General features: G+C 29.9%; 5 protein-coding genes and 3 pseudogenes across 8 annotated transcripts, besides 3 other annotated features; 2 read left to right on the top strand and 6 right to left on the bottom strand.

Moving 5' to 3' along the window:
- Positions 1–348: part of a mobile genetic element that runs on past the window's edge.
- Positions 349–2,521: 2,173 nt separating this feature from the next.
- Positions 2,522–19,633: a mobile genetic element.
- Positions 2,727–3,066, top strand: TVAGG3_0983150 (uncharacterized protein; the record flags this gene model as incomplete). Its single annotated transcript, XM_051253974.1, has 1 exon — positions 2,727–3,066. A coding segment is annotated over one exon (340 nt), but the record flags the coding sequence as incomplete, so codon positions are not given.
- TVAGG3_0983160 (uncharacterized protein) lies at positions 10,618–10,785 on the bottom strand (the record flags this gene model as incomplete). The annotated part of the gene is made up of 1 exon (XM_051253975.1): positions 10,618–10,785. The coding sequence occupies one exon, from the start codon at positions 10,783–10,785 to the stop codon at positions 10,618–10,620; it is 168 nt and encodes a 55-aa protein (XP_051079549.1).
- TVAGG3_0983170 lies at positions 10,907–12,508 on the bottom strand (annotated as a pseudogene). The gene has a single exon. A coding segment is annotated over exon 1 (1,602 nt).
- Positions 12,543–12,986, bottom strand: TVAGG3_0983180 (Prim-pol domain family; the record flags this gene model as incomplete). The annotated part of the gene is made up of 1 exon (XM_051253976.1): positions 12,543–12,986. One exon carries the CDS (start codon positions 12,984–12,986, stop codon positions 12,543–12,545), a length of 444 nt encoding a protein of 147 aa, XP_051079550.1.
- Positions 14,364–15,707, bottom strand: TVAGG3_0983190 (phage tail repeat-like family; the record flags this gene model as incomplete). Its single annotated transcript, XM_051253977.1, has 1 exon — positions 14,364–15,707. One exon carries the CDS (start codon positions 15,705–15,707, stop codon positions 14,364–14,366), a length of 1,344 nt encoding a protein of 447 aa, XP_051079551.1.
- On the bottom strand, positions 17,999–18,895 carry TVAGG3_0983200 (annotated as a pseudogene). The gene has a single exon. A coding segment is annotated over exon 1 (897 nt).
- A 209-nt stretch (positions 19,634–19,842) lies between the features above and the next one.
- On the bottom strand, positions 19,843–20,662 carry TVAGG3_0983210 (uncharacterized protein; the record flags this gene model as incomplete). Its single annotated transcript, XM_051253978.1, has 1 exon — positions 19,843–20,662. A coding segment is annotated over one exon (820 nt), but the record flags the coding sequence as incomplete, so codon positions are not given.
- Positions 20,663–21,713: 1,051 nt separating this feature from the next.
- Positions 21,714–23,017: a mobile genetic element.
- Positions 21,810–22,937, top strand: TVAGG3_0983230 (annotated as a pseudogene). Its single transcript has one exon. A coding segment is annotated over exon 1 (1,128 nt).
- Positions 23,018–24,264: the final 1,247 nt, after the last annotated feature.

Consider the following 24,264-nt stretch of genomic DNA (forward strand, 5'->3'; position numbering starts at 1 on the left):
TTAAAAAGTCAGAATTTTTATTTGCTTCTGGGATATATGATGGCTATATCAGATGCCCATTCTTTTTGATACTCAACATTAAACATAAAACTTAGCCGTTAAGGCTCTTCTGAAAATATTTTTTTTCCGAAAAATTTTCGAAAAAAATCAAAAAATTTAAAAATCCCCGAATCTGCAGGGATTTTAAAAAATTCTTTTTAGTAAAACTTAAGGATATTGTATCAGATATATTGGTATGGGCAAATTCAATTTTAATCCAATATTCATCGAGATATTAAGTTAACGAAGCTTTCAAAATTGAGAGGGTAATCCTCCTCCTCTCAAATAAACGTACATGCGGGTGCACCCTTAACACAAACAGTTTCTTATTGCAATGTTATTGAAAATAAGTGCCTACCAGACTATTCCAAAGTTTTATTTGTTAGTGTGTACACAACTAATGTTGATCACTGTATATTTTTTCAAAATACTGCATCTTACATGTTTCTTAACAGCCTAAGATATGAAAATGGTTATATATTAACTATTTCAAATTCATATGTTCAATCTAGCTCGGTCCATTATGGAGGGAGCGTTACATTTAAAAGTCCAGCACAAAATTCCAAATTGAATGATTTTACTGATTATTCTCATTTATACACAGATTTTTGTTTCATTGAAATAAAACCCAAATTTAGTGAAAGACTTAATATTGTTACTAAGCGTCTATCAAACAGAAGGCGATAAAGAAAAAGTAATCTACGAGATATTTTGTTAACTAACATAGGAATAAAAGGTCTTCAAATTCTAAAATCTCTTTTCAACGAAGCTTACAAAATTGGCAAGATCCCAGGTGTTATTTCTCGAAACGAGATCGTCAAGGGATCACTGCCTTAATTTACAACTATTCAATTTTTAATACTTGCCCAAGAAATTGAATAAAAACAAAATTTTGTCGATCAATATTAAGTTATATATATACTCAATAATATGGTATTTTCAAAAATCTAAGCTAGTGATCTCCATTAAGACTTCTAGATGTGAGATGTTGAGTTTTTTTCAATAATAAAGATATAGACTCATAATCATATTTAAGGGCCGAGTCTACTAAATCACTTCACTTCATCTCCAAAGCAATTATGATTCATATATTTAATAGTGTATATCATCACTCGATCTGAGTCTCGAAAATCTAATGCAAAGCTGAAAATATTCATACAAAATTAGAACAAGATTGGTAATTTACGCCTGTAAAAGATGCTAGTAGAGGCGCCCCTTAAATATCTGCGACCCTTTTTACTGGCTTATAAATAAGCCCGAAAAAGAATCAAACAACTAAACTGCGAGACTAAAGGCGTAAGTAAAGTCACTTTTCCCGGAACTAAAAGTGTAGGAAAAAGTGAGTATTATATATTTTAATAAATTACTCACTTTGACTGTTTGATTTTTCAATCAAACCGGAAAAGTGAGTAATATATTCAAAATATATTATTTCAACGAAATATGAACATCTGATCAATGAGAAATCTTGATCAGCCAGCCCTCTGTGAAAAATCAGATGATATGAGTATGCCATGGCCATGCTAATAGAAAAGTATGGGAAGCAATTGATATTTATATGTTAGGGATGATCGCGGAAAGAATTTTAATCATAAAAATTATGTATATTTCTAAAAAATATAATGTTTTTCTAGAAAGAAAAGTTTTTCTAGAAATTAAACATTTTCTAGAAAATGTTGATATTTTCTAAAAAATGTAAATATTTTTAGAAAATGATAGATTTTTATAAAAATACTAATAATTTATAGTTCAAGATGAACTTATAGAAAATGTTAAAGCTTGGAATATGTTGATTCCGCATAAAACATTAACTAAGTATATGCAAAATATGTTTATAGAAAAAGTCAAATCATATATAGAAAATATAAACCTTTTCTAGAAAAAGTCAAATTTTTATAGAAAATGTCATCAGTTTATAAAAAATCTTGGATTTTTATAAAAGATGTTAATGTTTTTATAAAGAAGAGTTATTTTTTAGAAAAACACATAATTTTTACGTAGAAAATTCTTTTCGCGATCATCCCTGTTATTTATTCTCATACATTGATTTTGTGCAAATTTGATAAGTAGTTCCAGATCTCATCACTGATTGCATCTTGGACGAATTTAATAGATACGTGTTTTGCTAGTAGTATATATGGAGGGTTGTGTGACTTTTGTTGTAAATGTAAGAATTCATACAATATAGAACGATTTTGTATCATTTTTTTTAACATATGAAGTAAAAAATGTATGATTCTTACGGTTTTTATTCTTACGTTTTTGAATAAATCAAGATTTAAAAAATTTTCAAAATTGTAAGACATTTACACTCAGCCCAAACATAAACACATTAAAAAAAATTAACATTAATTTTAAAATAATTTATTTTTTATCTTTTATAAAAGAAGCTATATATAGATGATGTCAGATATTCCGCGATTAATTAAACATTGTTTAAATCCTGAATGGAATCAATGATGTCATAATCAATGGAGTCATAAATGAGAAAAAGAAATTAGAAACTAATGATTATTTTTATTTTGTATGAAATGAGCGTCAAAACTAACAACGTTAAAAAATTAGGATTCACAAATGAGGAAATAAAGGATATATTAGAGGAGGCAGGTTATGAAGTTGATAAATATTATTTAAGAAATTGTCAAAAATTCACGGAGTTTTTAAATGAGTTTGGTTATGATGGAAAAATGAATAAAGATGATGTTATAAATTTCTTATATCCCGCATCTAAAAAAGAAAAACCTAAAGAACCTGATGTTTTCCCTGAATATTATGAAGAACGAATTAAAGATGATGAATATGATGAAATTGAAAGACTGGAAAAAATAAGAGATGAAATAGATGAAAAAATTAAGGAATTAAGAGAAGTTGAAAAATATAATGAAAATGAAGTAGAGGGTTTAATGAATATCCCAGCTTCAGAATCAGCAGTCCAGAAATCTCATGAAGAAAGATATAAAAATTATGTCTCAGAATCAACACAAAATTTATTAGATGGTGAAATAGACGAAACACTTTCAGAAGAAGGTACTAAATTTATTCGTAAACATAAGTTACAATTTATTGATAGTGAAGAATACCCTTGTATCTTACTTTCACCACCTTTAGATTCCGAAAAATTCAAAAAAGCTCTTAAAAACATGACATATGCAACTAATACGATTAAGAAAGAAGATCATGATATTTACACAAATTATTATTTAAATAAATGCACAGGTGTTGATAAAGTTTTTGATTTATTAAATAAAATATCAAAAGAAACCATTGGAACCTATAAAATTTTGTGTGATTGTGGTTTCATTATTGAAGATACCAATAATGTTTCATATGAAAGAACAGCACCGAAGGAAGACGAAGTGGAAAGGTCTATACCATTCGTTATTAAGAACATAAAAGATATGAAAACGTATAAGCATTATATTTATTCATTTATTTCAGAAAAAATGGAAGCAACCCATAAAACATCTTCTCATCATTTTATAGCTATTCATACATTCCTTTTCAAAGTTGTGAAATTAAATAAGACAGGAATTAGATTTAATGTATCAGGGTACACATTCTTGAGTAAATTAAAATGTATTCGTCACGTCGCAGATGATAAAAATTTATGTGTTCTTAATTCATTTTATGGGCTTTAGCCCTGGACTCTCTGAGTCTCGGACTTTAGCCCTGGACTCTCTGAGTCTCGGACTTTAGCCCTGGACTCTCTGAGTCTCGGACTTTAAATAAATAAAGTTTATTTATTTAATTTTTTTTCTTACATAAATGAACAAAAACGGAACAGCTAAAATGAATGATAATCAAATTAGAGCAGAAGGTAGAAGGTTATTTAAACGCTTCTATAACATTCCTGATGGTGTTAATCCTAAAACTCGTAGAAGCTATTTAAATGAAGCAATAGATGCATATGAAGGGTTTGACATTTCATCAGAAAGTGAGAGATTAGCGAGAATGTTAAACGTTAATATTGATTTTTATTATTGTGATCCTCAACCAGAAGACGTGGACATAAATAAGGTAGACTTTCCATTAGTGGAATCAATAATGATAGATCCAGAATTTGAAACAGTAAATATTTTATTAACACAGAGTCCATGTGGAAAACTTCACGCTGACAGAATAACAGATGTTGAAGCACTCACCGGCTATAGAGTTTGTCCATATTGTAAAGCAGAAGTTTATTCTATCCGTGATGATCCAGAAAGGAAAAACCAAAGAAGATTTTTAAAGCATTGTGAGAAATGTAAAGAAAATAATGGAAGATTAATTCAAGACGTTCAGTTGCAAAAGACACAGCAACCATATGCACCACATATTACGAAACAGAAGATATATCAGTGGTTATTAGCTCACAATTTGCAGAAATATTATCAACCGACAAGATATTATATTACTTTTGACTTCGAAACATTAGAGACTAAAGAAGAATTACAACTTTCTGAGTGTGCAACTTTGAACGCTTACTTAAAACCATTCATGGTATCATCAATGGTTAAATTAAATGATAAAACATATATGAGGAATTTTTGCTTAACTTCGAGTGATTCTTTTATTTCTGATTGGATTGAGTTTTTATTTTCAACCTGTTCATTAGTTGTTGAATCAAATATTGAACAATATGAAGAATTAATGAAGTCCCATACATTAAATGAAAAACAGAAGAAAGCATTTAAAGAACTTCTAGATGAGGAATTCAATAATGTGAATATTATAGGTTTTAATTCGGAAAAGTTTGATTTAAATTTAATTCTTCGTGATTTAAACACTGCAAAATGGAAAATAAAATCAATGCTGGGTTCATCTTCACAATTTAAGCAAATCATTGTAAAGAAAACAAACGTTCCATATGAATTGAGATTTATTGACATCAGAAATTATATAGCGGGTGGGACATTAGACCAATTCACTCAAGATTTCGGAAACAATAAATCACGTGTTAAATCCTTTTTCCCTTATCAATTCATCACATGGGAAAATTACGAAGAAGAATTATATAAAGTGGAACCATTCACGAAAGATTCATTTTATTCAGCATTAACCCAAGAAACTATATCAGATAGTGATTATCAAATATATCTCAATGATGCTAAAAATTTTAAGAATAGATTAGAATATTTTATTCATTATTGCAATAAAGATGTTGAAATTATGATTGACCCAATTGATAAAATTATTGAAGAAACATTTGTTTATAAAATTGACATGCTTCATAATCTTTCTTTATCATCGAATGCTTCAATGATTCGTTACGCTTTAGCATATAAAGACTTTAATCCTAATGAAAAATATCCCGAGGAAGAGATAGAATCAAGTTTTGAATTAACGAAAAAGTATTGGAAATATAAAATTGAATCATATAAGAAACAAGATGAAAAAGCAGAAAGGGATACTAAAAATAATGTTTCAATGGATGATTTTCAATACTATCACGATTTAATCCTTTCATCTAAATGCAAAATGTGTGGTAAAGCGTTTACATATGCAAATAAACCAACATTGGATAGAATCGATAATGAAAAACCACATACCAAAGAAAATTGTCAGTTAATGTGTTGTTATTGTAATGTCGTAAAATCAAATAAAGATGAAGATGTTCAACGTTTAAGAATCAATTTAAGAAATTATGCATTAAAAAATAATTTACCAATGACTTTAGATTCAGTTGAAGCTTATCACATTCTCCGTAATGGAATTACTGGTGGGTTATCAAATGTTCAACATAGAGTAAATCTTAAAGGAATCACTCACATTAATAAACTTTCATATAGTCCAGAAACTAAAACTGCATCAAATGAGGACACTACCAACATCATGACTCATTTCGTTGGTGTTGATTTTAATTCATTATATCCTTCATCATTTTCATCTAATCCTCATGATTTCATTCAATATACTGACCATAAAATGTATATGCCAGGAAGATTGAATGGTGTTATCATTTGTGATACAGCAACAAAGAAAGCAAAAGCACTGGGAATAATTAAGAAGAAAAATACTTTATTCGTGGCTGAAGTAAAGGGTCACATTGATGAAAAATACATTAATGATTACATAAACTTTTTACCGATAATAAGAAACTTAGATATTATCACAGATGAAAAAACAATTGGTGGTTTTATGTATAATTACATGAAATCAAACAATCTACCAGTTGACCAGAAACAGAGAAAATTAACTCAGTTAGCATCAACACACAACCAATATCAACCATTTTCTTCTTATTATCTTTGGTATCTAATCGACAGATTTCATTTTATCATCGATGACATTCAATCAATTTTAACATTTACGAAAAACACTTGTTTTAATGAATTTGCGAACAAATTTATGAACGAAAGACAAAAGGCTGAATTAGAAGGAAATAAAGGAAAAAGTTTATTTTGCAAGATTTCACTTAATGGATCATATGGTTACGATGCAATGAATACACAAAATTACACAAAGACTAAAATAATGAATGCACAGAAGGCACGCGTTGCATGTATGGCAAATAAGTTTAAAAACATAAGAGAAATAGGTGAAGATACATATCAAATGATGCTCAAAGATAGATTTTATAGATGTGAAACATGTTTACAAGAGGCATTCTTCACTTTAGATAATGCTAAATACTGGTATTTGGTTTTCATTTATGATTTTATGTATAAATGCATGGATGTTAATCGTTTTCATTTCATTGAAGGTGATACTGATTCATCTTATTGGGCAATCGCTGGTGATCCAAATCTTCCTAACACTCAAGCATTTCAGGCGATTGTAACCGATAAACAATTTTATGATAAAAACATTTACAAATTCGCACCTTTTGATTTCTTTTGTTTTGATGAGAAATTTAAACCTAAATTAAAGAATAAAGCTGAAGAAAAAGCACATGAGAAAAAATTATTGGGTTTAGCAATTGAGAAACAAGGCGATAACATGGTTGCTTTATGCCCTAAGTGTTATACATCATTCAACGGTTCAATTGATGGAAGTGATTTTAAAAAGATTGCACAAAAAATGAAAGGAGTTAGTTTACGACAAAATAAACAATTAACACCTAAAAATTATTTGGATATAATAAATGATAAAGTGATATTTGATGGTCAGAATATTAAGGTACAACTTAAAAACAGGTCAATGACTCGCTTAACAATCGGTAAGACTGCATTAACAGGAGCACACACTAAGGCTGTATGTTGTGAAAATGGATGTTGTATGCCATTTATTTAATGAAATGCCACAGAAGAGACAAAAGGAACCGTTGAATGATGGTTTTGATTCTTGATCAAAGAGGTGGGCACCCTTAAAACATTTATTTTATTTTTATATAAATGGATAACGTAGATTTAGAAAATTTAATTGATGATTTAGTACGTGATCAAAATTTTCTTAGTTATTATGATTTAAAAGCATATCTCCAAAAATATGATGAAAATATAACGGATGATGATATAGATTATTATTATTCATATTATGATAATGAATTTTTGAAATATCATAATGAAATAATTTCTAAAATTAAAGATAAAATTAAAAATAATGAATATACAAAGGAAAAAACTAAATCACAACTTAAACATTTGAAAGATTTCAAAAATGAAGTATTAACAGAAGAAGATATTGATGAATTATATAAATTATATAATCCTGAGCCACAAAAAACAAAGAAACAAAACGCCCGGGTCCTTCAGACCAAAAATGATGCACAAGCTTTAATTTATGATTCATTAGTTAAACCACATTCAGCCCAACTTTTAAATAAAGATCAACTTTTGGAATTCATCCTTCAACATAAACTCGAAGCAGGAAAGTATATCAAACCTTTATATACAGCATATTTAAAACAAATGAATAAAATACATCCGGAATTAATGAAGGAGGGAATGAATTCCAAAACTTCATCATCCAAAATCAAAGCAGATAAAATTAAACCACTCACAACACCAAAACCTCCAGCAGTAGTACCTCCTCCTTCAGTTAATCCTTCATCATTCACTTTATTATATCCATTTCAAACATTAAAGAAACAAAAAGATTTTAAAAAGGGTTTCAAGATATTAAATAAACCAACTGACCCAAAAATTCAACCGTTAAAGGAAAAATTTAGTCGCCCTCATTTGCACCATATCCATATTCATACGAAATCGATCATTTAGAATATTCAAAAGGAAACGTTACTTATTTATTTGCCATTAACATTAACACAAGATATTTATATTGCATTCCGGTGAAGGGAAAATAGAACAGGAAACAAGAAGAGCTATTCAATACTTACTAGATCATGAAAGAGTAGATAATATCAGGGGTGATAGTGATAAAGGATTTCAGGCAGCTATGGCTCATTATTTCCCACAAATTAATTTTTACTTTTCATCCTCTCCATATACGTTTCATAATAAAATAGTTGATGCGGTAATGAGAACTCTTAGAGATGCGTTAGGGGTTAACGGTCAGATATACTGGCGATGGAAATCATGACTCCATCATACAGCAGTTAGTATATTATTACAATAATACATGGCATAGAACTATAAACATGAAACCAGTGGAAATGAAAAATGATATTTCAAAAGAATGGGAATATATTAGAAAGCAAATGGAAAGGTTGAATGATGTTAAACGTGAACAAATTAATTCGGGGCTCATGAATTTTAAACAAGGGGATAAAGTTTTGATTCATCTCGATTATGGAAAAACTGATAAATCAATGACAAAAAGAAGACGAAGATTTGACACAATAGCTGAATTTGTTAGATATATTAACGGTAATGTATTAGTTGAAGTTGACAATAAATTAATAGAAATTCCGATTTATTTTATTACTCCATTATATTTAAATAATATTTAATTTTTTTATTTCGTAAGAAATGAGTGACAACGAAGCAGCCAAGAGTCCAGACGATGAATATAAAAAGAAACTAAACAGAATTAAATCAAAAATATGCTATTACAAAAAGAAGCCACAATGTGGTGAGGTTGAAAACGATCAAGAGAGGAAAGAAATAATCGAAAAATTAAAAACTTACCGTTCAATCCTTAAACTGAGTGAGGCAAAAATAAAAGAATTTAATAGAATAAATAAATTGATTGGAAGAGATGAATTTAATAAAGATGAATTTTTAAACTCAATCCAAATTTAATTTTTATTTTTCTTTGGTACACGTCATCTTTGACCGAACGAATGAGGCGAAGTTGTTTGTTATACTGTATGTACTCGTATTCTTCATTTATGGCTTCATGAACGATAGTAGTTGTTGTGTTCTCTGATGTTGACATTACTGTCTTTACATACAAAATAAATAAAACTAACTTTATTTTCTGACTTTCACAAAAGACAAAAATAAACGCTTTACATGTATTTTTCAGCAACTTCGTCAAATAATTTTATAGCTTTATCTATCTCATCTACTTCAAATTTCTTTACCTTTCGTGGGAGCACCATACATTTTCTCAAAAACTTCAAGCAGTTCTGTTTCAGCAGCTCTCATATCATTAACAAACACAACCTTGACTCTATTGACTGTACTGTCATATCTTTGAGTTATATTATATGTCCTTCCTATCTTATATCTTTTGTGTTGAAGTCCTTCGGTTTCTGAACGATGTAAAGTAAGCCTTCACTGCAACGTTCTGAGTCGAATGAACCATAAGTTATGAAGTTATATCCAACAACTGGGTCTAACCATAACAAAACTATTGGTATAAGACTTTTGTCTATAAGATATGCTCTTGTTCCATGAAATGCTACTGATATCATAAGCTCAGGATTTCTTGTCAAAATTTTCTGAGTTGAAGCATTTCTAACCCAGTCGTTTGTTTTCTTTTCAGATGGAGATATAATGTCTGACAAAGAATATTTGTTGTATTTCTTTGAGTATCTTACGTTTAAATCACCTATTCTAACCACTTTGGTGTCATCGTCTATCTTTCTAACTGTTTCAAACTCAATGTTTGTCATTACTGTCTTTACATACAAAACAAAAAAAGATATAAAAATAAAATTAGCGTCAATGGTTTTCTAACTAATGAATTATTTTTGAAGAACTGAAGGTGTCACTATGTCACTATGTGTCACTCGGTAATTTAACTTCTCTGAAAAATAGTGACAACATGACATTTTGACAACATGACATTTTGACAACATAGTGGGATTAATGAGGAAGGCACTTATTCATTATTTTTGAAGAACTGAAGGTGTCACTATGTCACTATGTGTCACTCGGTAATTTAACTTCTCTGAAAAATAGTGACAACATGACATTTTGACAACATGACATTTTGACAACATAGTGGGATTAATGAGGAAGGCACTTATTCATTATTTTTGAAGAACTGAAGGTGTCACTATGTCACTATGTGTCACTCGGTAATTTAACTTCTCTGAAAAATAGTGACAACATGACATTTTGACAACATGACATTTTGACAACATAGTGGGATTAATGAGGAAGGCACTTATTCATTATTTTTGAAGAACTGAAGGTGTCACTATGTCACTATGTGTCACTCGGTAATTTAACTTCTCTGAAAAATAGTGACAACATGACATTTTGACAACATAGTGGGATTAATGCAAAAATAAATTCAAATCATACTTTATAAAGCTTCATTTACAGGTATTTCATCGTCAGTAAATGAATCCTCATTATCGTTTGGTTCAACCTGTTTATATAATCCTTTCATTTCTTCTTTCAAAACATAATACCATGTCTGTTTACCATCTATTCTTCTCTGTTTCTTATCACATTTATCTTTAATGCTCATTTGAAAATTCTTGTCTTTCATGTCTGATGGTTTGCAGAATAAAGCATTTTTACACGTCATACCTGCACACAATTCATCATAATGTGTATTTATCCATACATCTAAAGGATTTGATGATAATTCAATTAAATCTTGTTTGGCTTCAGTCATCGGAATGATTCGTACATTAAATGATGAAAGGTCATATTGCATAAAATATGTTAAAAGGTTATCATAAAATTCCTTTGTGCATGAATTCATCAAATCCTTGAAGTAATCAAATTGACCCTTAAATTTACCATTAACTCTTAAAACTACATATCTTCTGTCTCCAACTTCAATTTTGACAGGGTAGACGTTATTAGTTACGAAAATGAAGTTTGCAACATTCTGAGCAGTTCTTCTGGGTTGATTCTTTTCATTAATTCTAATCTCATTATCCGTTATAATTGATTTCAAAGCGTTGAAGTTTGCGAGTCTGTCTTCACCAACATTCTTGAGTTCATTAAGTACAAGAAACATTTTATTCTCAACTACTGAATTAAAATTACCCGTTAACTCACTTATTTCAGTAATGTTTTTGCATGAATAACCGGCAAGAAGTTCAGAAATAATGTCAGTGAATCTGTTTTTACCTGTTCCCTGAAGTCCTTTCAAAATAATTGCTGTTTCATTCTTGATTCCAGGATGTTGAATCATTGATGCAATCCAGCCGAGTAGGTATTTATACACTTCATTGTTATTATCACAAATGGCTTCTTTAATGAAATTCATAAACATCTCAATTTTTGAGTAATCAAGCTTTTCGAGAATGTTGTATTTATAACCCTGAAACGTTGAGAAAACATCAGGGGAATCAGATTTAAAGCAAACACCCTCAACTGTTAATGAAGACAATTGATTTAGTAGTACGTCCCATGCTGTTATTGTTTTACCTTCTTCTTTAAATAATTTAATCATTTTAAGTGACTCTTTCATGTTTGACTGAAGAACGAATGATATTTGATTCATTTTGTCGTGGATGTTGTAATCTTTTTGAATGAAGTATTTGTTTCCACAATCTACAAAACGAATTACACGTGATAAATCCTCAATTACTTCAGAACTGTTTTTATACTGATGATTTTCAGCCTTGCGTCTAATATCTGTTATCAAAAACGAGTCATCAAGTTTTATATCAAATGTTATTTTTGGCTTACGTAATAAAGGCAAACATATTCATCATAATATTCCTTTTGATATAGTTTTAGAATCTTCACAAAACAAATGGAGAAGTCATTAAATGTGCATATCTACTACGTGCTTTTTCAAAATTACTTTTTGCATTTTCTGTTAAATTGCAGAAGTTATAAACGTTATCGTATGCTTCATTAATCAAATGATTAGGTAACGAATTAATTGCTTGAAACAGTGTGAATAATGTTATTTCTTTTTCTAAATTCATGTTTCCACCGTCATTATGTACTTCAAAATCACAGATGCCATCAACTATGCTCTGGGCAAGTTTATCGTCAATGTTTACATCTTTGTTTTCATTCATGATAGTCTTTATTTCTTCGTTCTTCTGTTCAACTTTTACCTTAATATTCAAATCATTTAATATATCATTCACTGTTCTAGTTAATGTTGAATCATAACTTCCACGAATGAATGAGTATGTTTTGATTGGTTCTGTTGCATTCTTGCGAACTCTTGAATCAGCCATAACCACTAAAGAACGCTTTGAATCATCCATAGAAGTCATTATGTCAATATCATAATCATTGCAGGAATAACATTTAATCATTCTGTTCGAAAATGTGAAGACCTCCTGAAGCGGTTTTAACGATAACATCTTTATCCGAAAGTTTTGATAGAATGTCTTTTCTAACTGTTTCTTTAAGTTCATCATTGTACGATTTATTGATATCAACATCTATAATCGTTAAATTCGAAATTTTATTTACTAATAAAGCCATACCAGTTTTCCTTCCTCTTCCTCCATCGTATTTGAGGTAGTTATGTAAATCAATCTTGTTTTCACCAATTCTTTCGTTGAGGGTTTTAGTTTCTGCCATAACTAATTCCTCAACTAATGAATCAATAACTTTTTCATCAGAAACGATATAGTTGCTGTTGTTGTTTGTTGCCACAACTAATTCCTCAGCTAATTCCTCAACTAATGAATCAATAACTTTTTCATCAGAAACGATATAGTTGCTGTTGTTGTTTGTTGCTGTCATTTATATAGGAATAAAAAAATAAAAATAATTTTAAAACTAACTTTATTTTTGCATTAATCCCACTATGTTGTCAAAATGTCATGTTGTCAAAATGTCATGTTGTCACTATTTTTCAGAGAAGTTAAATTACCGAGTGACACATAGTGACATAGTGACACCTTCAGTTCTTCAAAAATAATGAATAAATGCCTTCCTCATTAACGTAAACATTAACGTAAACATGAACGTAAACATGAACGTAAACATTAACGTAAACATTAACGTAAACATTAACGATAATAAATGCCTTCCCCATTAATCCCACTATGTTGTCAAAATGTCATGTTGTCACTATTTTTCAGAGAAGTTAAATTACCGAGTGACACATAGTGACATAGTGACACCTTCAGTTCTTCAAAAATAATGAATAAGTGCCTTCCTCATTAACGTAAACATTAACGTAAACATTAACGTAAACATGAACGTAAACATGAACGTAAACATGAACGTAAACATTAACGTAAACATTAACGTAAACATTAACGATAATAAATGCCTTCCTCATTAATCCCACTATGTTGTCAAAATGTCATGTTGTCACTATTTTTCAGAGAAGTTAAATTACCGAGTGACACATAGTGACATAGTGACACCTTCAGTTCTTCAAAAATAATGAATAAATGCCTTCCTCATTAACGTAAACATTAACGTAAACATGAACGATAAATATATATTTCCATGTCATGTTGTCAAAATGTCATGTTGTCACTATTTTTCAGAGAAGTTAAATTACCGAGTGACACATAGTGACATAGTGACACCTTCAGTTCTTCAAAAATAATGAATAAATGCCTTCCTCATTAATCCCACTATGTTGTCAAAATGTCATGTTGTCACTATTTTTCAGAGAAGTTAAATTACCGAGTAGCAGTGAAATAAAATTTTGTTATCAGTTATTTTATCATCGTTTTATTAAGTTCATCTTTAGTTAATAATTTGAATGGATTCGCTAATGTTCCACCTTGAGTCACATCACCTGCCCTGACTAATTGTGAAGAACCTGGGATAATTACTCCACGAAATGATTTCATTGGTATCATTAATTTAGAAATAGTTGGCTTAATTAATTTTGTCATTTATGATAAAAATAAAATTGCATAATTTAAATTTTTCTTTCTCATTTTCTCATTTTTTATCCTGTTTTGGTTTCAGCAACTTTTCAAGTTGTTGTCTTGTCAGTAACTTGAATTTTAACTTTGGATCAAATATTGGGTTTCCATCTTTATCTCTTCCAATAACACCATATGGTAGAATCTTCATTTATACTAAAATAAAAATTTAAATTATTCCGTTCACTCTTTTGGAGCTCCTAAAGTTTGTTTCACAAACATTGAGCGTTCATCGAACTCTATACCATGCGTAAACTGTCATGTAAGGTGGCATGTAGTCTTTACTTTGTCCCGTTGTTTGTGTATATCCTGAAACGAAATGTGTATGGTTTCCTTCTCCCTGAGTGTCACTCCAGTAACAATTTATAGCAAACTTAACGTCGTCTTTAACATCATATCCTTTACCTTTTGTCATTCCTGACCAATCCCAATATCTATGCTTATGCCAACCTGCCTGAGATGTACTTAAATCTATGTAGTGACTGTGTGCGGGTAAATTTTCACCTGAAATTGTTTTACTTCCACCTGTTTCCTTTGAAGAGTTTGCACAATACAAAAACCTGTCAACTATTTGTTCCCATGCACCAACACCAAACATTACTTGAGGACCTCTTGCATCCATAGATGTATAAATAGAACCTACTGGGTTCATTAAATCAAACATATGAGATAATATAGGATTGTCTCTTTTGAACTTAAAATATAGTGCAACTATTTCAGGTTTCTTCTGGTTTGTGTCAGAATATTTTTTATAATATAATCTTATGTTTTCAGGGTAGGTAAAATCTTGACTATAATATTTATTTCTGTCATCTGTATAATAATATACTATTCTCGTTTTTTCTATTGCATTATATCTTTTATATCTATAATAATCTAAATATAATGTTAGCTTTTGTTCATCTACATGTGGTGTTCTGTCGTCATCTCCATAGTCATAATAATATGGTGCTGGAGCTGGGTGAGGCAATGCCATATCTGCCATTTCATAAACTCTTAAATATTTCTTTTGTTCGTCTCCATATAAGTTTAAGTAGCAGTTGTTGTCTAATGGAACTTTAACTTGTGTGCCATCATTCTTTTTATAACTTACATACATTTCATTGTTATTTTTCGGAATGAGTTTACACCGTGTACCATTTTTTAAGGAGTGTACAAACTCCCATCTAAAATATTTGTTTTCTTCATAGATAGAAACATCCCCAACAATAGTTTCAATATTTTTTGTTGTTCCTATCAAACTTTGGTATATTTCATCCACATAAGTTTTATCTGCCTTCTTATTTAACTCACTATCAACATATTCCTTATCTGCCTTCTTCATTAATTCACTATCAACATATTCCTTATTTGCCTTCTTATTTAACTCATCGTTAACATAAGTTTTATCTGCTTTAAGATCTAAACATCCTGAAACCCATCCTGTATCGGCTTTAGTTTTTAAAATCTTTGATGTCCATTCATGATACCATTCAACCCTTTCTTTAATTTCATTATCTTTTTCATTAACATATTCCTTATCTGCTTTCTTCATTAATTCACTATCCACATATTCCTTATCTGCCTTCTTCATTATGTCATTAAGGAAACCTTCTATGAATTCCTCATTTAAATTAAATCTTCCAATCTTCAAAACTTTAGGAAATGCATTTAATGCGTAATATCTCTGTTCTTCTGGTGGAATTGATGTTATATCATCCGTTATACCTTTAATTTTTGAATTCATAAATAAAATTTCTTTTATATTTGATATCACTGCACCACCTTTGCAAACGAATTCGAAATGTTCATTTTTCAATACTATCTCCAAATCTCCATATTTCAACCTTTGTGTTTGTTCTGCTGTCTTTGAATTATATGCATATATGGCGTATGTAATGGTCTGAGGGACCTGGGTGCTTTGTGCCTTAAGTTGTTGTGGTTGCTGTTGTTTAATCATTTATTATGATTTAAAAATATTTAATCCGTTATCTCATCAGCTATTTTTTCTATTTGAAATTGCCATAATATTTCATTCATGAATTCTAAATCACAATCAAATAGGTCCGTTATTCTAAATTTAATATTTGATAAATCTTTTGAATGAAGAATAAATGAATTCCCGGATAATTGAAACGGATATGATAAAGAAAATGTGTTTAAGTTGATGGATAAAATGTTTTGTATTGATGGGTAAGAGTTAGGGTCTAATGTTTGATGTGAAAATCTCATTGGGGTATTAACTTTATCACATTTGATTAAAATGAAATTGGAACCAGTGTCAGAATACAAAACATCCCCAACATCTTTTTCAAAATTTAATATCCCCAACAATGAACGAAAATGAGGAGTACAAAATTTAATTTTCAGCGGAAATTTAATAAGGTTATTTATTTCATCAAGTTCAAAAAGTTTATCGGGTTTTGATTTAAAATTTTCTTCATACCATACGATAAATGATTCATTTAAAATAACTTAAAATCGTGTTAATATCCCATTTCGCTATCACATTATTTATATACATATCATACGTTTTTTCATGGTCATCTTTAATAAATGATATATAATCTGAAGGGTCTAAAAGAATGGGATTAAATTTACCACTCACAGAAACGAGAGTAACATTATAAATTCCACTAACTGTTAAATTTAATTCACAGTTATTATTCGAAATAATATGATAATTGATATTTTTATTACGATTAAAAATATGGTAAAGCGTTATTTTCCAGTGATAAATAAAACTAAATAAGATTACCTCAAGAATTCATAAATTCAACGAATAAGAAATTCATTCATGTTATAAATTTTAGTGTTTTCAGAAAATATGAGTCGATGTCATATTCATCAACAGGTTATATTTCACTTCTTCATTTAGTTCAATCAAACCCATATAATGACCATTTCATAAGATTTTCAGATGGTATTAAAAATGTAATTGATAGATTAAATATGAACAGATTGACAATATCGAATTTTTGGAATTTTGGTTTAAATATCCCGATGGAAAAAAGATTGAAGTTAAAGATAAAGCTGATACTATAACAAAAACAATTACAATGACTGAATCCAGATAGTGGGAAACAAAAAGAAATAAACAAACGATAGAAACTGGTGAAAGGTCAATTATTATTGATTATGATTCAAAGATTATTATTCGTTAATGTTAATGCTTGAATATTAAATAGCCTTAACAAAGAATTTTTCAAGTGATATTTTATATTCATCAACTATTATTATAAATATCATTATATGTTAAATGAAGTTCAGTTGTTGTTCCGTTCTTTGATATCTTAATTGTGCTAATATCCTTTATAGGATTTATTTTTGCAACTGTTCCGCAGCATGAAACCTCATCATCTATGAAAAATTGAATCTTAACGTCTGAATCTTGAACATCACAAAGAATGGCGATAATGTGAATTAATGATTCATAAGGTAAAATAATTAAACCGGATTGGTCAATTAAATTTATTATTGAATCATAATTATCAGTTATTATATCACGGTAAATTTTCATTAATTCAGAATTAATGTCTATTTTATATGGGTTCTCGATGTTTGATGAAAGAGGTGGGGGTATGTTGGATAAGTGGGAATTTCAACGGGTTCTTTACCAGGTTCAGATAAAATGATTGGGTCTCCATTCTCATGGTTTTCTTCATTCTCCTCTTCCTTTTTCGGTAAGTCACGAGTTAATAAATTCGGTTGAGTTGCTGACCTCGTTAATTCGGGGCTAACATTAACTTTAACATTTTGAATAATTCGTGATTTATCATCATTTACGTTATAACCAACCGTAATCTCTGCTTTTGCGTTAGTGTTCTTTTGACTAGTGAAACGTCTTCTCATTTATAATCGAATAAAAAAAATATATTTAAACTTTTATTTTACTGGAACTTTTGAATCTATTATTCCCTGTATTTGTTCATGAAGTTGATTTTTAGCTGTTTCATCGAAATTAATAGACCGAATATATTCATTAATTGCATTCTTATAATCAACTGATTTCTCAATTTTTCTTTTATCTGATTCCTTAACTAAATCATAAGTTAAACCTCGTTGCTGATACAATGGTTTCTTAATTAAATTTTGAATGCTTGAGATAAAGCACCTGATGCAATTCTTGCTACTATAATTGGTTGGAATTGCTGTTTAAGTTCATCTTTAACATTTGCGAAAACTGGATCGAATAAAGCAACTTTAAAGAATTTCTTAGCTGAAATTTCGGGTCTAATATTTGCATATTGGCCTCAAACTGGTTAGAATATCGTGGTAATCCATCCGGTCCCTCTTCAATAGCATTTAATTCTTCATTGAAATAAGAATAAGGATTATGACGGTATGAATTAATTGGACCATTTTCACCTTCTCCAATGTATTGTTTAACAGCTTTTCCATTTTCATCAAATTGCATAGGATAATGTTCATTATATGCTTTACGTTTAGGATAATCAGATACAGTTAATTTATAACCATTTATGACTTTAATATTACCTTGACCATCAGTAACGAAAACTTCATTTATACCATCAGGTTTTCCATTTGGACCCGTAATGTCTGCTTCGTGTGCTTCCCAATTTGGACCATGACGTTTGGCATATGCTTGAGCTTCTGGTAATGTTAAAACGTTTCTCATTTGTTTAACATCTTTTTGAAGACCAGCAACAATATGAACTAATTCTTTCATTCCATCGGAACTTTCATAGTTCTATTATATGCACCCTTTTTGTTTGTTCCTTGTTTTAATGGAACCTGTAGAAGATTTGCTATTTCTGTCATGTTTAATTATAAATAAAAAATAAAAATTAATTATAAAAAGTTATCAATTTAACACCTCCTTTATTTAAATCAACTATTATTTTTCCATGTTCACCTAATTGCTGATATTGTGTGTAAAGTTCATTAATGCTCATTGGTAAATTCACTTGATAAAGCATAACGTTCAACTGTTGACGACTAAACCCACTGAAAATGAAAAGTGTTGATAGATTTGATTTAATGTTTGTGCTTAATGCTTTGAAGTATTGAACAGCCATAAAGAATGAACACTGAATGTGTCGACATTGAGTTAATAATGATTAAAATATGATTTCTCATTTGTTATTAGTTTTGATTTCACTGCATCATCTAGAAAAATGAGTGAATGCAAAAATTCTCTATCAAAATTTGAAATAGAAAGTGTTTCAAATAATTCATCCGTTGTTTATCAATAATTTTATCCTCTAATCCTTGCTTCTTGATTGTATTATATAATTCTTTATACATTAAAAAGTTTTTTAAATAATCTTCTGCTTCTTCTTGTGATAAATAAATAATTGGAATTTTGATTAAATGCTTTAAAGATTCAAATGTATCATCTGAAGGTGAACCTGAACGGTTGATATAAATTAACACATGTGAATGGGGGGAAGTGTTAGCAATAATGATAATTTGTTTTAATATCGTTAATGTTTTACCTTTATTTTGTTTACCAATTGCTGCAGTGATTGAATTTAAGTAACATTCAGAATATGGAATTTTCATTAATTTTTCCTTAGATAGAGCATTTCTATTATCACTCAATGCTTCATTAATCATATCATCTACGTATGTATTATATACTCCTGCTAATTCTTCATAAGGGGTGGATGAATTTAAATCCATTTAATCAAAAATAAATTTATAATTTTAAACATTTCTATTCATCAATATTTCATCATATGAACTTCTATACTGTGGTGGTGTACCTGTTGGATGATATTTCAAACCTTCATCCGGTGTCCATGTCCAATATGTAGTCCTAGTAAACCAAACCTGAGGAGGATTTGTCACCTTTGAACAGTAAGTGTCATTTTCACCCTGAATGATTGGATAAGCTTTCACTTGTACTGTAACTTGTGAGTTGAAAGTTTCTAATCCATCAAAGAATATACCCGCTCCATCACGTTGAACTGGAATAGTGCATAAGAATGAAGTTTGGTCTTTCCATGTTCTAGCTAATGGCGTGCCATCATCTGCATTCAGTGGTCTAGTTAATGAGTCCTCGTATTCTTCCGTGCATTCATTCACTCCATCTAAATCAGAAGCTTGAAGCATACGTGTAAAGAATATGTCACCCACTGTGGTCATCGCTTGATCGGGGAAGTTTCTGGAATCTATAGTGACCTGAAGACCTCGAAGCATTGGATTTTCTAAAACTGTTCTTTGCATTGCATTCTTCGGAAATGTTAACACAACATCTGTAACATTATGAAGAGCGTATGAGAAATCTGGGCTAATACCTTCAGGAGTGATGCAACCTCCATTTAGTGAACGAACGTCAATATGTTGAGCTGGAATCATGAATGGATCTTCCTTACTGAATAAACGTGGTATTGCTTTAACTGATTCTTCAATTAAACCATATCCTGGTGTAATGCATTTATCCTCTAAAACTTCCATCTTTGTGCATGAAATAATAACGTTATCAACTGTTGCGTCAGCAGATGTAGTGGCTAAGCTTGTAATTAATTTGGCAGGAAGTCCGATTTGTTGGAATTTGCGATCATATTTATAAACATGATTCATAATCTTTTCATAATTTTCATCAGTTATCTTTTCATAAACGTAATTTTGTAAATCAGCAACTCTTAACGGGTCAACCTGACAAAATACTAAAGTATCCCTGAAAACATAATATTTAAGAATGATTTCACCAAATGATTTAGGATAATCATCGAACGCCTGAAATGCTAACAAATCATTTACCGGAATAATCATATCAAAAGTGACATCAACTTCTTCATTTGCTTCTTGAAAACTTCTGAAGGGTCAATATATTTACCACATACTGAGTTATCATATTTTTGAACATTATTATATAACGAATGAACAAACTTTTTAACTTTCCTTTCTGATTTCGGTTTATATGTTGCAAATGCGAAAGATTCACGGGCGCAATCCATCTGAAGATAACCAGCATCACCTCTTTCGGTTTCTACTTCTAATTGTTTAAAGCTTTGATTTGATGATTTGTAACCAACGAATAAACGCATGCATTTAAAAGCGGTATCACATGTGAAAGCTTTATTTGAAACTAGAGTTGCTTTAACTTTGCGTTTAATATATGTGTCACCTAATTGGTTCACATCATGAGCCGGATTTGTAATTCTTAAATGAGTTTGTTTATCATCAAAATATGGAGCATCAGAGTCATAGCATGAACTTTCAAGTTCTCTATAATATCTTCTACCGTCATTCTTTGCGAATATTTCATTTATCTTTTCGAATGAATGAAACACATTTCCATTAATCGGTTTGGTGTTTGGCACTAAATAGTTAGTCGTCATTTATTATTAAATAAAAAATCAAAATTAAAAGATGAAAATGAATTTTTAATTTTAATGAAATAATCAACTATGGCGGCAGGATTCTTTAAAAAATGGGATAAAGTAAAAAGAGGAGCGAGTAAAGTTTGGGAAACAATGAAGAAAGGAGCAAATTGGATATTTAAGAATAAAGAAGCAATTAGTGACGTTGCTGAATCAATAACACCAAAAGCCGCCCCAATAAGAGAAATATTAAATAAAGGAGAAAAAGTTTATCAAAGACTTCAACCGATACTAAGATAAAAATAATATAGGGTGTCCAAAGGTGCGTTTAGCACAGCGCTCTATATGAGACTATTAAAAGAGATATATGCTGATTATAAATATATAATAAAAAATATGAATATATGTATATGATGAGTATGTTGTATTTTGGCGCCATGCCGGGATATAAAATGAATTTTGAGACAAGAGGCGGTTTCGCGGGAAATTTTGGCGGGATTTTTTTCATTTTTTTAATGAATCATAAAGAAAACATCCTCGCTCTTGCAAAAAAATGCAAAGACTGTAAAAAAATCTACGAGACATTGGTAAAATGCTTCGGTATGGATGCTCCTAGCTATTCCACTGTAACGTATCATGTTAGGATGTATCACTTCATGAACAAAAAGGCGCCCATCATAAAAATTGACAAAAAATCGCCGGATCAAAGAAAAATCAAAGCAATTCTTCAAGCGCTAGATGAAGACCCAAGAGCATCACTCAGAAGGATAGAGGAGATGACAAAGATACCACGTACAACAGTCAGTTATTATCTGCACAATTATTTGAACTACAAACTACTAGCGTATACACGTTGGGTTCCGCACAACCTTAATTCAGTTCAAAAAAAATCTAGAGTCCAATCTTCGAAAGAGCTCCTCTCTATATTGGCTGCGTATCAATCCAAGAAGTTTCGCTTTTTAGTAACAGGGGACGAGTCTTGGTTTCAATATGCAACAGAAGCCAAAATCATGTGGATCCCGAAGGATGAAAATCCGCAAACATTCCGAAGAAAAAATTGACACACACAATGATGATGTTGTCGGTTTTTTGGGGCGTGAATGGCATCATCGCAATTGATATTCTTCAAAAACCTAATACGATGAATGCTCAGTATCTAATTGACAATGTTCTTACTCAAATTATCAATTCTGATGAGTTTGAGAAATCCAAACAACAAAAACAAAAGTTTGCAATTCATTTTGATAATTCAAGAGTTCACAAAAGTCATAAGGTAATGAATTACTTGGTGGAAAAACAATGTCAAAGTTGTTCCAAACCCAATTTATTCACCTGATATTACACCCTCTGACTTTTATTTATTCGGCGCTAAAAAAGAGAGCTGAAGGACGCGAATTCGCGAGTCCAGATGACTTGAAAATTTTGTAAAAGAGCAATTTGAGCAATTTTCTCATGATGATTTAAAGCGTGTCTTTCAAGCCTGGATCGATCGCTGCGAACGCATGATTGAATCCAATGGTGATTATATTTAAATAAACTTTATATATATGTAACTTGTTTATTTCTATTCGCAGTATTCAGGTTTGTGCTAAACACACCTTTGGACACCCTATATTTATTTATTTTTCCACTATCTACCTCCTATTTTATTAAGTATTCCTTCAGCTATTCCACCAATTGCGTTACCTGCTTGTGCTCCCATCGCCGGATTACCTGCTTTAGTACCTAATACTCCACCTATGATAGTTCCTGCCGTTTTCGCTACTGGTGCCAAAAAGTTTGCAACAGGTTTAATAACCTTTTTATAAACCCAACCTGCAGCTTTCTTAATTCCATCCCATAATTTTTTTAAAGAATCCTGCCGCCATTTCTGATTTAATATTAATTAAAAAATATATTTCATCACTTATATTCTAATTTTTATTTAATAATAAATGAAACCGATTTTAAAAATAAATGAAACAGAGGAAGAAATAAATGAGTGTCATGTTCAACAAAAAATAAACGTTGTTAAACCAATTACTGAAACAAAAAATTTTTCATCTGTTGAAGAATTTAATGACTATTATGCTAATAATAAAAAATTATTTGAAGAATTGACAACATGTAAATTGAATAAAATGTTTAAAGTTGATGGATTCAAAATTTCAAAAATAAAGGGGGTGGTTAGTTTGAAATCTATTCCTCAATCAAGAATCACCTCATTAATGAAAATTGATGATTTAACAAAAAGAATAGAAGAGATTGAAGAAAGAATGAATCAAATAATTGATTTCATAAATTCAAATAATCATTAGTTTCTAATTTCTTTTTCTCATTTATGACTCCATTGATTATGACATTTGATTCCATTCAGGATTTGTTTAATTAATCGCGGAATATCTGACATCATCTATATATAGCTTCTTTTATAAAAGATAAAAAATAAATTATTTTAAAATTAATGTTAATTTTTTTTAATGTGTTTATGTTTGGGCTGAGTGTAAATGTCTTACAATTTTGAAAATTTTTTAAATCTTGATTTATTCAAAAACGTAAGAATAAAAACCGTAAGAATCATACATTTTTTACTTCATATGTTAAAAAAAATGATACAAAATCGTTCTATATTGTATGAATTCTTACATTTACAACAAAAGTCACACAACCCTCCATATATACTACTTTTGCTCAATAGAAAAGATAGTTTTATGTACCTATATTTCAGACCTTAAGTATTTTTGATATTAATTCAAAAACCATAGACAAGATACAGTTGAAAGTTCATTTTTTTTTCATTAATTCTCTACCAGATAAAGAACTCAGTCTATGCAAACTTTGTAGTAAATACTTATTTATATACACTATTTAGCTATGCTA

The sequence above is a fragment of the Trichomonas vaginalis genome, chromosome I (genome assembly GCF_026262505.1).
Source record: "Trichomonas vaginalis G3 chromosome I, whole genome shotgun sequence".
In the NCBI taxonomy this organism is placed as follows: domain Eukaryota; phylum Parabasalia; order Trichomonadida; family Trichomonadidae; genus Trichomonas; species Trichomonas vaginalis.